The sequence below is a fragment of the Typha angustifolia genome, chromosome 6 (genome assembly GCF_048772165.1).
Source record: "Typha angustifolia cultivar Huaian chromosome 6, ASM4877216v1, whole genome shotgun sequence".
NCBI lineage: Eukaryota > Viridiplantae > Streptophyta > Magnoliopsida > Poales > Typhaceae > Typha > Typha angustifolia.
In genome coordinates, this window is record NC_133244.1 from 10,004,002 (window position 1) to 10,018,696 (window position 14,695).

At 40.5% G+C, this 14,695-nt stretch overlaps 2 protein-coding genes across 4 annotated transcripts; one reads left to right on the plus strand and one right to left on the minus strand.

Annotated features, from left to right (window-relative positions):
• Positions 1–466: 466 nt before the first annotated feature.
• Positions 467–6,881, plus strand: LOC140761000 (polyadenylation and cleavage factor homolog 4-like). Of its 3 annotated transcripts, none has more exons than XM_073098155.1 (7): positions 467–994; positions 1,669–2,034; positions 2,979–3,758; positions 4,281–4,497; positions 4,570–5,201; positions 5,345–5,878; positions 6,656–6,881. In XM_073098155.1, the coding sequence occupies exons 1-6, from the start codon at positions 632–634 to the stop codon at positions 5,873–5,875; spliced, it is 2,889 nt and encodes a 962-aa protein (XP_072954256.1). In that variant the 5' UTR covers positions 467–631; the 3' UTR covers positions 5,876–5,878; positions 6,656–6,881. The 3 variants fall into 3 exon arrangements, with proteins under 3 accessions (XP_072954256.1, XP_072954257.1, XP_072954254.1); XM_073098156.1 differs by having other exon boundaries at positions 2,979–3,048; positions 3,133–3,758; positions 4,281–5,201; XM_073098153.1 differs by having other exon boundaries at positions 4,281–5,201.
• Positions 6,882–7,348: 467 nt separating this feature from the next.
• LOC140761535 (homeobox-leucine zipper protein ROC2-like) lies at positions 7,349–12,437 on the minus strand. Its single transcript, XM_073098899.1, has 12 exons — positions 11,830–12,437; positions 11,020–11,255; positions 10,771–10,888; positions 10,390–10,578; positions 9,854–10,297; positions 9,633–9,734; positions 9,297–9,497; positions 9,025–9,199; positions 8,658–8,929; positions 8,449–8,544; positions 7,942–8,339; positions 7,349–7,824 (listed from the first exon to the last, which is right to left on the minus strand). Exons 1-11 carry the CDS (start codon positions 11,932–11,934, stop codon positions 7,971–7,973), a joined length of 2,307 nt encoding a protein of 768 aa, XP_072955000.1. The 5' UTR covers positions 11,935–12,437; the 3' UTR covers positions 7,349–7,824; positions 7,942–7,970.
• Between the last annotated feature and the right edge of the window lie 2,258 nt (positions 12,438–14,695).

The following is a 14,695-nucleotide window of genomic DNA, read 5'->3' on the forward strand; positions in this document are numbered from 1 at the left end:
AATGACCCCACTTGCAATAAAGTAGTTGTAATATTAATTAAATATAATTCGCTCTATGATAGAATAAACACCGTTGCTGAAATAGAAAAGAAATAGGGTGAAAAGAATTTAAAGTCAAGATATTTTTTATGAGAAGTTTCACCTAATAATTTCTCGTTGACTGGTGCTACGTATAACATTTTTCTTAATTTTGTACTTATATTATCAGATAATATAAGTAAATATGAAATCCTATAATACCTAAAAGCCCATTGGGCCTATTTAAACTACTGTTGAAGAGGAGGCCTACCATCAAAGCATGCATATCTCTTATAAACTCACTCCCGGTTTTCGTTTTTGCACACCCTTTCCCTTCAACCGGTTTCACTCAGTACCAAACTCCCACTGAAGTTTAATATCAAACAAGTGGTGTTTGTATATATCTCCATTATATTAAATGAGGTACAATGGGGAAATGGAGTAAAGATAAAAAAAAGCGGAAGAGGCGTGAAACGCGAATTCTTCGTTCTCCTTGGTCTCTCTTTTCCATGGCTTCTCCCCATCCAAACTCTAGCCCTAACCCTAGGATTAGAAACCCTAATTGAGAGAAAGATAGAGAAGCAGAGGGAGAGAGAGAAGTATCCTGAATTTTATGGAGGAGGAGCGGTACCCGACCTCGCGCGGAAACCCTAGGTCCTCTTCCAACTTCCTGTCGCGGGATCGTCCGCGGCAGCCGGCGCCGGCGGAATCCGAGGCCCCTCCGGCGAGGCCATCACTGCCTATCGTGGACCGGTTCCGGGCCATGCTCCGGGAGCGGGAGGAGGAGCTGCGGGAGACCGGTGAGGAGTATCCCCCGCCGCCGACTGTTGGCGAGATCGTCCGGCTCTACAAGGAGGTGCTCGCGGAGCTCACCTTCAACTCGAAGCCCGTAATTACGGAACTCACCGTCATCGCCGGGCAGCACATCCAGTTTGCTGAGGGGATCGCCGACGCCATCTGCTCTAGAATTCTTGAGGTGGGGATCTCGGGTCCTCATCGTCTACCGTCGAATCGATACCAATTCTTTTCTGGGTTCCCCTTGTTGGTGTAGATGATGTATAGTGTTACACATTTTTATCTTTGGGATAGTGGAAAAAGAAAGGAAAAGAAAATTATGACTCTCAATACTCAATAGCGTATAGATGTTTAATCATGGTGTACGGATTCTTGTATGGCAGTGGATACTCTATGAGAGTTTATTACTGGTTTTCTTTTAGTGCTCATGAACGTTGTAAAAATAGCAAGGATCACTTGAAATTTTTAGTGTTTTGGTCATGTCATATACCCGATAATTCACCGTGATCCTTGACGCACAAAATGTAAGTGTCGAATTCTGGATAGTTTGCACAACAGGTGTTCAAATTCAAACTGCGCATAGATTTTGCCCATCTCAACCATCTGAAGGTTCATTTATTTTTCATCTCCAACTGAAAATTGGTCAGTGGAATTTGCTGAACTAAGTTTTGCACTCTGCAAGATTTGACTTTTGGCATATCATGGATCCAGGGGCAACTAATTCTAAATGTTGATTGTGAGGAAGAATCTGACAGGGCTATCTGGCTAGATGCAACAACATGCACTTATCTGTATGTTTCAGACTTTCAGCGAATGTTTTCTATATCCGACTAGTCTTCTGCTTCTTATGTGCAGGTACCTGTGGACCAAAAACTACCCTCTTTGTATCTTCTGGATAGTATTGTGAAGAATATAGGCCGTGAGTATGTGAGGTGTTTTGCAGTTCGCATACCCAAGGTGTTCTGTGAAGTACACCGTCAGGTCCATCCGAGTCAGCATCCTGCAATGCGCCATCTCTTTGGGACTTGGTCACAAGTATTTCCTTCTTCGGTACTTTGCAAGATTCAGGATGAGCTCCACTTTTCTCCTGCTGAGAAACAGCGGCCAATGGGAAATACAAATCCGAGAAGTTCTGAATCTCTATCTCCTCATCCCTCCCATGGCATTCACGTCAACCCAAAGTACCTAGAAGCCCAACGTCAATTGGGAGATTCTACTGTGGTAAGACTTCACCTTGCTTACCTATTTCTATTTGTTCTTCATTTCCTCTTGCACAAGACGTGTTGGAAAGTTACAACCTGTGGTTAAGGATACTGGAATGTTCTACTGTCCTCCTTCAAGTTGAAGTGTTTTATCCATAGAAGTAGGATTAGTGTATTTTCACCTAGAAATCTACGACATGTGAACTCCAAATGGTCTAGATTGTGGAAGGGGACTACTCTGGACTACAATGTAAGAGGAAGTGAACTTTGACAAGCAAATATGAGTAGTTCCAGCATTGCATCATCGTTAGGAAGAAGGCGGCTATTTTTTCCCCTTATTTTTTCTTGCACTAAATGGTGACAACCTTTTGTGCAGATTTGCTCGGTAACTGCTCATGCAAAATTCCATGTGCAGTCTAATCCTTTCTTTCCGATATTCTGTTCATGCAAACATTTTGCAAAATTTGTACTCTTACTTCTTGAGTCTTGATATTGTATGACTCCTTTGTAGATTTCCATATTTTGTGTTCTGTGTTTTCTACATAGAAAAACAGCAATTCTGAGATCATCCATCAGCATTCAGCAATCTTAAGTTTATGCTACCTTTTGAAGTCAACTTTGTTAAATCTTGTTTACCTACAATTTGGTTCTCTCCCACATTGGGGCATCTACATATTTTTAGATGTCCATATTTTCACAATCTCCATTGCTGGGAATTGCTTGCTCTTTAATTTTATGAAGTAGTGTCTGAAGCATTGAATTTTTTTGAGTTTTCTCAAAGAATTGATTCATATATTGCTTGCAAGACTTCATCAATTTGATATATGCTAGTTGCAAGTATGGTGCACCAGATGCAGTATAGGAATGCAGTAGAAAAAGAGATGTTTCAATTTGTTGATTAATTAGTGAAAGTTATGTTGATTGCAAACATACTAAACAGTGGTCCTCTTAGAACTTCTGCAGGATGTTAACCATTGCAGAGGAGTTTCTCCTAGCATACAAGCATATGGGCAGAAATCTGCCATGCAACAAGGTGAGTTTGATTTTGATGATACTGAATTGCTTCCTCCATGCATTGGGATGGCAAAGGCTAATTCATTGCAACCTCATTTAAAAGCCAAGGTACCTATACCTTTGTCTCCTCCAAGCATAGGACTGAGACGGTCCAGATCACCAACTGGTGAGGGATTACCAAAGGGTGTTTCTAGGAGAGCTATGGAAAGGCCGTCTCCATCTCATCCTGGATTTGGATATGAACCGGCAGGATTGACCAGTCAAAATGATTGGTTTGAAAGAAGTTGGACTTCAGATGATGGGGGTCAGCTTTCAGATTCTTCCAGGGCATTCAACCTTAATAATGGATACAGTAAGCAGTATTCAAGAGAACTGATTGACACTTATGGAAATCATAGAGGTAAAGATACTTTTCTTGAAAACCGTTCAAAAGTGCAAAGGCTTGAAACAGATGGCATAGCTAGTGGCACAACAAGAAAATGGGAAAATTCTGAAGAAGAGGATTATGACTGGGAGGCTATGAGCCCAACTCTAGCTGACCGAAGCAGAAGAAATAGCATGCCTGCCTTTGGGCTTAGTGCTGGACCATTCAGCTCACGTGCTGGGCTTACTACGCCTCATGCCAGATTTGATTCTGATTTTGGAAGGCGCAGCTGGCCTTGCCAAGGCCAGCTGCCTGATATTGCTGATTCTTTTTTCACTAGTGAACAGAGGATGTCTGCTATTGGTGTATGTATCTGTTACTTCTCTTCAATATCTTTAATTTATTACTGACAAAAATTGAAACCCTTAGTTCTAACTCCATAATAAGCTTGTTTCAATTAAATTAGTGATTTTAAGTTTGTCAAAAATTTATTTTGCAATGTTGCATTATACTTTTATGAACTAGAGCAACAAAATATTCTTCATTAGGCTGGGAGTGCAATTGTTTAAGATGAATCCACCATGCCTTCTTCTTTATCTTCTCTTTACTCCTTTTTATTTTGACGGATTCCACTATTCAGTATTTTGTAAAGTTAGTCTCATTTGCACTTCTGAAGCATATCTTAGTGTCATTTGAACTTCTGAAGCATGTTGTAGTCCCATTTGAACTTCTGAAGCATGTCTTAGTCCCATTTGAACTTCTGAAGCATGTTCTTTTGATAATTAAACTCAGGATGAAACTAAGTGAAAGTTTAACATTCTAATATGTATATAATTATATTTTAATAATCTGGAGAACCTCTAAGTTCTTTTTTTTTTTTCTTGCAGTTTGGTAGTGGATCATTGAAAAGGAATTATCCGGAACATACTGGTACCCAGAATGAGGTTTTTCCATACTATCATAGTTCTCTGGATGCTCAAGAATCTGGGAGGTTGTGTTACATGCTCCCGCTCCCAGAGCCTTTGCAGCAGAATCTTAGTCCGCAGTCCCGAGGACAGGCATCTCAAATGCCTTTTACAGTGAACAGAATAATGCCATCAACAGGTCAGAAGATGCCTAGTGCTCAGTATGACTCTTTCAGTGTAAATAAGTTGATGATGGACAAACATTTTGCAGAAAGAGCATCTTCGCCCACTCCTGCTCCAGTTGAACGGACTTCTTTTCCTGAAATTCGAGCTCAGCAATTTCCTCCTATCCCGCCAAGTTCACGACAGTTTAGAAGTCGAGTTGATCTTATAGAAGCTAACAAACCATTAGTGAACCAAGGACTCCACCAATCTTTGTTCTTGCATCAGCAGCAATATGACTCTGTTGATAGAACAACATCAGACATAAGCAACTTGGTAGGGTTACCATATCGACAAGCTGGTTTAGCTCATTTGAATCAGAAAAATCAGGAACAAACTGAGGCTCATAGAATAATTACTGCAACAGCTCAGATTGCCTCTCATTTGGTACCTCAGTCCGTGAATCACTTGCAAGCAATTGGCCATAGTGTTGGTATGACTTCAGGTCTGCCTTCATCATTTGTGCCATTGCAAAGTATCCCTAATAACCTTTTACATTTACATGATGGAGTTTTGCCTCCTCTACCTCTGGGATCTCCCCCTGCCTCGTCACAGATAGGCTCTACATCACAATATGCTGTATCCGTGGCATCTAGCTCAACCTCAGGTGTGTTCTCAGGCCTGCTCGGTACGCTTATGGCTCAAGGTTTGATTTCATTGGCACCGGCAGACCAATCTCAGGTACAGTAATTCTAACTCACCTGGTATCATTCCTTCTAACTGGGTGTTCATCTATAATGTTTGCTTTGTCTTTTTTTTTTGAAAGAAAAAATTCTGCAGTGTATAGTTTCTTGGATATGCGATCTTAATGTCTAACTTTACAGGATTCTGTGAGGGTTGAGTTTAATGTGGAACTTATTAAGGTGCGGCACGAACATGCTATTAATGCTTTGTATATTGATCTTCCAAGACAATGCACCTCATGTGGACTGCGATTCAAGTGCCAAGAAGATCATAGCAGACACATGGATTGGCATGTAACAAAAAATCGGATATCTAAAAATTGTAAGCAAAAACCTTCACGCAAATGGTTTGTCAGTGCAAAAGAGTGGTTCAGTGGCGCAGAAACACTTGGAAATGATGTTCCTGGCTTTTTGCTGACAGAAACAGTCACTGAAAAAAAGGAAGATAAAGATTTGGCAGTTCCTGCTGATGAAAATCAGAATGTTTGTGCATTATGTGGCGAGTCTTTTGAGGATTTTTATAGTGATGAAACTGAGGAATGGATGTATAAGGGTGCAGTATATATAAATGCTCCAGATGGTAATTTTGAAGATTTAGACAGGTCTCGATTGGGCCCCATTGTCCATGCCAAATGCAGGTCTGAGTCTACCCAAGCTCCTGCACAAGCTTAAGTGGTAAGGGACTTCACCTTTATTACTGAAGAAGTTCATCATTTGTGCCGGCAGAGTTTGTAGTGTTAGTTAAGAACTACTATGTGATCTCTTATCAGTTGACTAAAAGTATCCAAAGACTATGTATCAAATTATATAAACCATTACTGAAAATTGAAGTATTCTATATCACTCACAAATAAAATTCTCACTTGCTATGGAACTTTTTGTCGATTAAGAATGGCACAGAACTTCTTCTGTCAGTTCGGAATGAACTTATATCAGAAAGCAATATGTGATAATTGTACTTTATTCTTAGTTTTTAGAGATCCAGGGCTAACGTATGACAGTTTAACAGAGGTTTTGAGGAAGTCAGGATATTCCTTTGTTGCCTACTCGAATGTTTTCTTTCAATTGTTCAGTTATTTTGGTCACCTCGCTCATCATTTATTTTGGTTTTCTCATTGTTGTTTCATTGAATTTCTGTATTTTAGTCAGTTGACCTGAGTCTACACTCTTTGTTGGCACGTTAGTGTGGTCATAAGAATGCTCTATTAGCAATGTTTTACGGTTAAAATAGATTGAGCACATACTGGAGCTTGTATTACCAATCCTAAGACTTCATGGCACGACTAGAAATGATGGGCATGTACATTGTTATGACCATTCGAATGAACTTGCATCCAAATGTTGGGTGGTAAATGAATGGCATCATACAGAGGAAGCAGTACAACAGTATAGGCATGCATATTTTCTTTTTGCCATCAGGTCATATTAATTTTTGTTTCTCTATATGTGCAGGGAAGTCAGTGGGACACCTAATCAGCTTAAGTGGCTGTGTGATGCGGCCTTCGGTAACAATCTGTAAATTACTTGGAGTAGTTGTTAATGGTATGCTTAGCTTTATAATTTTTCAGCTACTGATCAATGGCATACCTAACAAAATGTCATGTAAAGATTGATGTCTGTAATTTCATATTCACTAAAGTTGATATATTCTAGCCATCGCTTTTCTTTGCTCTTCTAACTCGTGGTTGTAGCAAGGATCCGGAAGAGCTTTTCTTTTCCTTTTCCTTTTTTCTTTTCATTTCCTCTGTGATGCAGGGAGAGTAAGCCATTTACTGACAAGGCAGCCTTCCGGACTTTCTGAAACCAGTACCTAATGCTTTGCGACTTTGCCGTCTGTGTTTCTTTTTTCCTCTTTTTTTTATGGGTTTACTTTGTTCAATGTAGACTTGAGCTGTATTGTTGACAGTAAGAGATTGTGTTGGACTCTGATAGATATGTATAAACATGCTTTAATTACTAGTTGTTAACATAATTTTACAAAATTTGGTGGTGATTTTGTAACGAGGCAAACATGCAGTTGATGTGATGTTAGTATGAATTTTCTATACCTCAGCGACTGAGATTATCTCTGAACATTATGCATCTCACGTCATTCCGTGATGAAGTTGCTAACAAAAAAAAAGAAAAGAGAGAGAGAGAGAGAGAAATACAAAAGATCCATTGATTTTTCATCCCACATCCAAATGAACGATCTTAACAAGAGGCAAAGTCACTAGTTGTTTCACTAAAAGAAGTTAACTAATCCAAGCCCACAAAACAAACAAACACAGAGGAAGTGGAACTAAATTGTAACAAAGAGGAGAGCAAAGTTCGGGATGTTTTGCATCAACTTCTACATGAAGGGGAGATGTAACAGTTCAAAGAGAACACTACAAAGAAACCGCGGTACCCCAAAAACTTAGAGAGAGAAAGAGAGAGTAGCAACAGTCAGAGAAATAGGGAAAGTCAATACCCGAACCAACTCCCCTTGCAGAGCGGTATTGGAGACTGGAGACTGCATGCAATTAAATTGCCAAATGAAACAAAAGCAAACAAAACCAACACCAAACGGCAAGGGGAGTCTGAGGTGCGCTCTTGACTTCCCAACAGTGAGTGAGCTCCATGTAACTTCCCTCCTTCTCCTGCCATCAAGAATTCAGCAAGAAAACAAATGGTTACATAACTACTAGCTAGAGGCCATTAAAAAAATAAGAGAGAGAGAGAGAGAGAAGAAGAAATTTATCGACTAGAAGTTTTACCATTCTATGATGGATCTCTTCCATTGTTACTAGACATTTTCGCCGGAGACCGCGGCTTTGATCCTCTCCACAGTGCATGCGATGAGGCTGTTAACAGTTGCTACTGACCCAAGTGAGAGCTTGGCAGTTGGTACCGAGTCCACCAAGATTTGGAATGCAACAGTCAAGAGAGAGCCGCCGGTGCCTACTTCTCCTATACCTCCACCTTGCACCCCAGGCGGCCCGTCGGGGAGTATCGCGAAGCCCGACGGCAAGAGCGCGACGTAGTCAGGGTCACCGCCGTTGAGTACAACGTTCATCGCTACGACGTCGACCGGAGCGTAGATCACGTATGAACCCGTGGGATCGGTGCAGCTTTCTTGTAGTATCAGCATGTTGCTTTGATTGGAATTTGCGCTCTAAATGTATATCATACCAACAAGGATAAATTATTCAAGAATATAAAAGTAGTGTAGCACTCAACTAGATGGATTCTATTGAGTCATGTACAAATGGTGATGCACTCACGTTAACTCGGAGGAGGGAGACACAGTTGCCGTGATCACGGCCATTAGCAATGTGAGCCATTTCTTGAACAACTCCACCATTGGAGAGGATATCCCACTGTAGGTAAGTAGCAACCAATTTATTCTTCCTAATTCATATATATAGCACCACTTGAGAGCATCGGAAAATAATTACCAAGAAGAAGAAGAAGAATATGAATTATTTCCTACCTCGCTGCGAGAGCTCTCATCTCGGAGGAAATCAAAGACTCTCTTTGGTGAGACAGGAAGCCAGAAAGAAGTGGCAGCATTAAGAACAATACCAGGAGGCCTCCCGGGATCGTCGACGCTCTTCCTCGTCATCACTCTCACATCCTCCGCGCCGCTGCCGGACAAAGTAGTCCATTGATGCGTCGTCGACGCCGTCACGCCACCGCAGAAGCTTATAACCATCCTCTCTGCCAGCTTCAGCATGCTCTTCCTCCCTTCTGGAGTTGTTATAACTGCAGTACAAAATCAACAACAACAAAGTTATCCAACTTGAGATATATAGATATATATAAAGAGCATCTTATACTTGTCTGTTCAAGAACATTACCACCAATATCTCCAGATGGAATATTACTCGCCATTACACTCGCTAGTCGCTCGCATTGTCGATCCAAAGTACTCACCCATCGCTTCGCGCCGAATGCGAGGCCTGAATTGACTAATGGCTTGTATATATTGTGTACAGATCGGTCATCAACTTCGACGTGTTCGACCCAAATTACCTAAGGAACATAAAAGTTCTCGTATTTATATACACATTATAAACATGTCCAAGGATTGAAAGTGTATCCACGAACGCTTACAGGATTAGTTAATTACCTTTGAGTAGCCATTTGGCATCTCTTGAATTAAGCAACCCGATGGCCTTCGTCGAGTTCTCAAGACGGGGCTCGGGCGTAAACTATCCAAGGAAACGTCCACCACCGCCCAAGTTCCATCTGCATGTTGTTTGCAGTATCTAACGAATAAACTCTCTCTAGTTGGAACGAGAGGGGAGGGTACTTGGAATTCCGCAGACATCTGTGAATTAATAATTCTGAGTTCGATGAAAGATAGTATATGGATACGTAACATTGATAAGTATGATATACTTCAAGTATCTGAATATATAAAAATAATCGGAAGGTAATTAAAGAATGGAGGAAGAATTTATACCACTTGCAAAGCTCCATTGTAATTGCCTGCAACTCCAGTTGATAGCACTTCCAATGTAATAGCTCTTGACACAATCCCAGAGAAAACAGTCGACCATTGGTTCTAAAAAAAAACCCAAAAATAGATAGTAAGTTAAAAAAATAAAAATGATAGTTATCAACTAAATTAAAATCCTCTAAAATCCTAGTAACCGTAAAGGAATTAAACAGACTTCCTCATACCACATCCATTAGTATCTCAACAAGATTGATATGATTCATAATAACCACCGCAGTTTCCCGCGACGCCTCTGACTTCAGACCAAACGGTTTTGGCCCGATCCCTCTCGGAAAGTTTCTAACGTACTCTTCTTCGTTCAGCGTCTCGATCGGATTATCGAGCCCTTGCGTCCACAGTGGCTCGCCGAGCTGCGCCATTCTGATGAGCTCCTCCATTGCAGCAACTGCGAGCTCTATAACCATGGGCTTCTCGATCTCAGACTGGCCCGAAACACTTCTTAGCAGCTCGCCGGCTCCGAACATCTCGCCTCCCATGCCCGGTTGGACACCGAAGCCTCCGACTCCGAGGTCTAACGGCGAGCGAGAAGAGATAGAGTTGGAGAGAAGAGGGTATGACACCATCGGCTTTCCGACGTACTTTGCGGCTATTCCGGATATCCTATCGATCTTTACCAACATCAAGAAGAGTGTCAAATTGTTAACATCAACATCATCATAAATCTATGAGGCTTCGTCTTAATATATATGTATATATTTACCTCTTCCCTCAGTCGGGCGTTCTCGATCCTGAGATGGTGCTCGTCGAAGGACATCTCACCGAGGGCGGCGGGGCCGCCGCAGTTAGGGCACGAGGCGTTGCTGAGGGCTTCTTTGTACCGCATGTTCTCGGCGCGGAGCTTCTCGTTTTCGGTTCGGAGCTGCGTGTTCTCATGGCGCTCGTGTTGAGTCTATAACATGGAAGGAAATAATTGAAGAATTCCAGCTACAGAAATGGCAAATAGAAGCCAAGATAGCATGTAACATTGCTAGTAACCGTTACAGTGTTACTAAAGATAACAAGTAGATAATAGAAGACGGTGTCGGTGGCATGAATTAAGTTGTTTTTGTGTGTGTGTGTGTGTGCGCGTTTTAATTTAGACCTTCATTTGGGTGCGCTTGTTTTGGAACCAGAACTTGACTTGAAGGGGCTCTAATCCAAGCTCTCGGCTCAGCTCCTTCCTCTGCTTGTCATCGGGGTGAGGGCATTCCTTGAAGAATCTGATCAAGAACCAATTGAATAAAGCTTAATCGATTCAAAGTTAACGAGACTAAAACCAAGAACAACAACAACAACAACTGAGAGAGAGAGAGAGAGAGAGAGAGAGAGAGAGAGAGAGAGAGATCATTACGCCTCCATCTCTTGGATTTGGTGTTGGGTATGGCGGTGATAACGCTTCTTGCGTGGGCGCTGGTTAGGGTCCTGATCGTCGCCGGAGGCGCCCTCGATGTTCTCGCTGCCCGATTTGCTCTCGAAGTCGTCGTCTCGAGCACGGCCCATGTCGCTCTCGGCGGTCGTCGACTGGGGGAGATCCACAAGCTGATGCTGGTGCTGCAGTGGGAGTTGCTGCCCTTCTAACATACTAGTCTGCACAATATATATAAATATATATATTATGATAACTTTCCTTCACAAATCACAAATAAATGAAATATAAATTAATATCTTGGATGTAAGGAATTAAACCCAAGTTAATTATTAACTGAGACTTCTCTCTCTCTCGCTCTCTCTCTCTCTCTCTCTCTCTCTCTCTCTCCCTCTCTCTCTCTCTCTCTCTCTCTCTTTCTCTCTCTCCCTCCCTAACCCTAGAAAGAAATCAAGAAGGGACAGTGGAAGATGGAGCACTAATTGAAGAGCCCTTTCCTCTCCTTTTTATAGTAGAAGAAAGGGAAGGAGTCAACCTGTAAAGTCTTTCCCATGTTTATCAATAGTACCAGACCTTTCACTTCTTTCTCGCATACCGAGGAGGATTTAGCCTCAAATGGCTCAACATACACCCCCCCTAATCCCAACTTTAACTCTTAAAAAAGTTGGAACAAGAGCAAAGCACCGTGGGAAACTTACACCCACAACAAAACCTAGTTCTTAGAAGAGAGAGAGTATTAAGGATTAGTGGAAATTTTTTTGAAGAAAAATAAAGAAGAGATTACAACATGCTGACCTGCCCTAGGGAAAGCGCGGAAGAAGACCCATAACCGGCGGCGTTGTTCCTTCCGATCATCGACGGCGGCACATGTCGTGTTGGGATCATGATCCCTGAAGGCATGTTCCTATGCACCAAACCCTAATTCTCCTGTCACCTACTCTTCTCACTCCCCTTTCAGATGATGTCTCGGTTGATTTACTTATATGTTATGATGGGTTTTGGAAGGAGCAAAAATGTGTGCTCACTATGCTTAGAGAGGAAGAGGAGAGAGAAGGCTAAAGAGATACAAGACTCTTAACAAAGGATAGATAGATAGATGCCAACTAAGAAACAAGGAATGGAGCCAAAGGACACAGCCAGATCTAGGATAGTATCTCTCTCTCTCTCTCTCTCCCTCTCTCCTCTCTCCCTCTCACTCCCTTTATTTGAAAAGAGAAGAGAAAGAAGAGATAGAAAGCAGCTACTAGTGCATGCACCAAAGAGAGCACGTTGGCCTTGGAGGAGAAGGATACAGAAGAGAAGCCATTAGAGGTGGGGGATTGGGATGGAAGGAGGTCTGGAATGGGGAAAGGAAGGAGATAGGGGAACAGGTGGAGGGGATGTGGTGAGAGGAGTTATTGCTGAGCGTATTGAGAGGGTGCAATTGCATTTATTGATAGGGAGGTGGTATTGCCTTAGAGAGAGAGAAAGAGAGAGAAAGAGAGAGAAAGAGAGAGAGAAAGAGAAAGAAGAGAGAGAGAGAGAGAGCAACTATTTGGGTGCTTTAAATTCTCCATAAGATGGGTATAAGGTGAAAGGTATGAACGCTACCAAACACCAAAGATTACCAAGTTGTAAAGAAGTTTACTACGCTTGCTGTATATATAGAAGTATTGGTATATGAATCTTACCTTTTTATATTTATTATCTAGATAAGAATAAGAATAATATGATCTTTAGATCTTTAGTCAAACTCTGTTTACGTTGTTTCAGTAAAATAGTTCGTAGGGCGTTCTTCAACATGGAGCAATATATAGGGAAGAACGAGTTACTATTAATTTATTTAAAAGGTGCAATTGAAAAATAAAATAAAAAGAAAAGAAAACCATGAGAAAGATCAAACTTAATATCAAAACTCCATCCTATATATATTTTTCAGGACTTAATGATGCTAATTATGAAAAGTCCATAATTCAGATTAAGTTTAACTAACTAATGTGTAATGTTTATTTATTTATTTATTTATATTTATTTTCTAGTGTTTGCCAGCTTTGAAACCCTAGATACAAGTCTCATGATGGCCCATTGGGTGTGGTATTATTCCTATTTTTCCTAGTGAGATGCCCTCCTTGTTCCCCTCCTTGTCTTCCCCTCCTGCCCTCTTAAATGAGACTGAGTCATTTCCTGCTTCCTTTTTTCCCTTATAAGGAACCCCTTCTTTCTTTCTTTCTTTCTTTCTTTCTTTCCTCCTCCCTCCTCCCTCCTCCCTCCTCCTCTACCCCTCAACCCAACTCCCCACATTTAATGTCTCTGAGCACCACTGCATGGGTTGCATAGCTATTAACTACGTTCATGCCTCGCTCGCATAGCATAACTTTCTATATTCAATTTCTTCTTTATATTCTTGAGTAGATGCTTTTTAAACTATATATGAACCATGGAGACAAATCAAGGCCCATAGAACTCGAGGCCCCACAAATACACCAAATGGCTTCTTTTGAGTCTATTAAACTCGGGTGTGTTTGCACTTCTAGCCAAGCTTGCAAATAAGTACATTTAATCATATTATCACATATATATAATTACTAATTTTTTTTTTTGTGCTAAATATATGCGATAATTCAATATTAGGATTTTGTATGTGTTTTTGATAAATATATCATTCAAAACATACGGTTATATATATATATAAAATCTTTTATTTTTTTACATTAACTTCCGTTACAATTTGAACAATTTAAACATAAATAAAAAGAGCGAAGCTATACTTATTATAATTTTTATAAATCTTTCTTAGTTAAAGTTATTTTTATTTTTTAATTAAATTATTAAATTTCAACTTAGAAATTAACAAATAATATATATTTTAAGAGGTATATATATAAATAAATAAATTGAAAGGTATACACATGAAAAGAGATTAAAAAAAAAAACCTTCATTTTGGTAACAGGTACACACTCGCCTTTATCTCTTTTGTAATGTCTACTGTGACACTTTTTTGTAGAGATATTAATGCGAATTTGTCAGGATAATGGTAGACAATTTCTGCAACTATTAATACGAAATTTAAAAACAAAACTATTTAACAATATGTTATTCTATCTAGAAACAGGAGTTATTCAGGCAGAAGATTTAAATTGAATTGGTTGTTAGATGTTGTGGATCGATCGTACTTGACTTGCTAATTTGTCAATCGAGGTCTATTTGGGGCTGGCTAAACTTGACTTGATAAAACGTTGACCTATATGGTTGGAGCTTTATGTTGAATCTTATAATTGGTCCACTCTCCAATATACGTCCGTTTGACTGGACTCGAGTGCTAGTTTGTTATTAGCAAGTCTGGATTGAATAATAAATACAAGGAATATTGGGTCTTAATTGGTTAACCCTAGGCTGGATTCGAGTGGGTCCCACGCGTAGAAGACGAACGGCTGTGATTTATCTCAAGAACCGGATCTACTGCGATGGTGCTCCTTTTCGTCAGGGTTGTTTTCGCAAAAGAAGCACGAGGGAACCAATCCAGAATAAATACCTATATGCTAAGGTCTCATTTGCAAAAATCGATAATCCTGGTTTTTTACATTCCAATCCTGGTGAATCCAAATATTTATAAAGAGGTCCGTCCTCCTGACATAAAAAAAATTGAGTCCTTGATGCTATCGTAGGGAGGAGGTTAGAGAC

Coding starts and splice junctions, on each gene's coding strand:
- LOC140761000 (XM_073098153.1), top strand. CDS start 632: ATGGAGGAGGAGCGGTACCCGACCTCGCGCGGAAACCCTAGGTCCTCT. Junction 995..1,668: donor TCTGCTCTAGAATTCTTGAG/GTGGGGATCTCG, acceptor TCTTATGTGCAG/GTACCTGTGGACCAAAAACT. Junction 3,759..4,280: donor AGAGGATGTCTGCTATTGGT/GTATGTATCTGT, acceptor TTTTTCTTGCAG/TTTGGTAGTGGATCATTGAA.
- LOC140761535 (XM_073098899.1), bottom strand. CDS start 11,934: ATGCCTTCAGGGATCATGATCCCAACACGACATGTGCCGCCGTCGATG. Junction 9,200..9,296: donor TGCCAAATGGCTACTCAAAG/GTAATTAACTAA, acceptor TATGTTCCTTAG/GTAATTTGGGTCGAACACGT. Junction 8,930..9,024: donor TCCATCTGGAGATATTGGTG/GTAATGTTCTTG, acceptor TTTGTACTGCAG/TTATAACAACTCCAGAAGGG.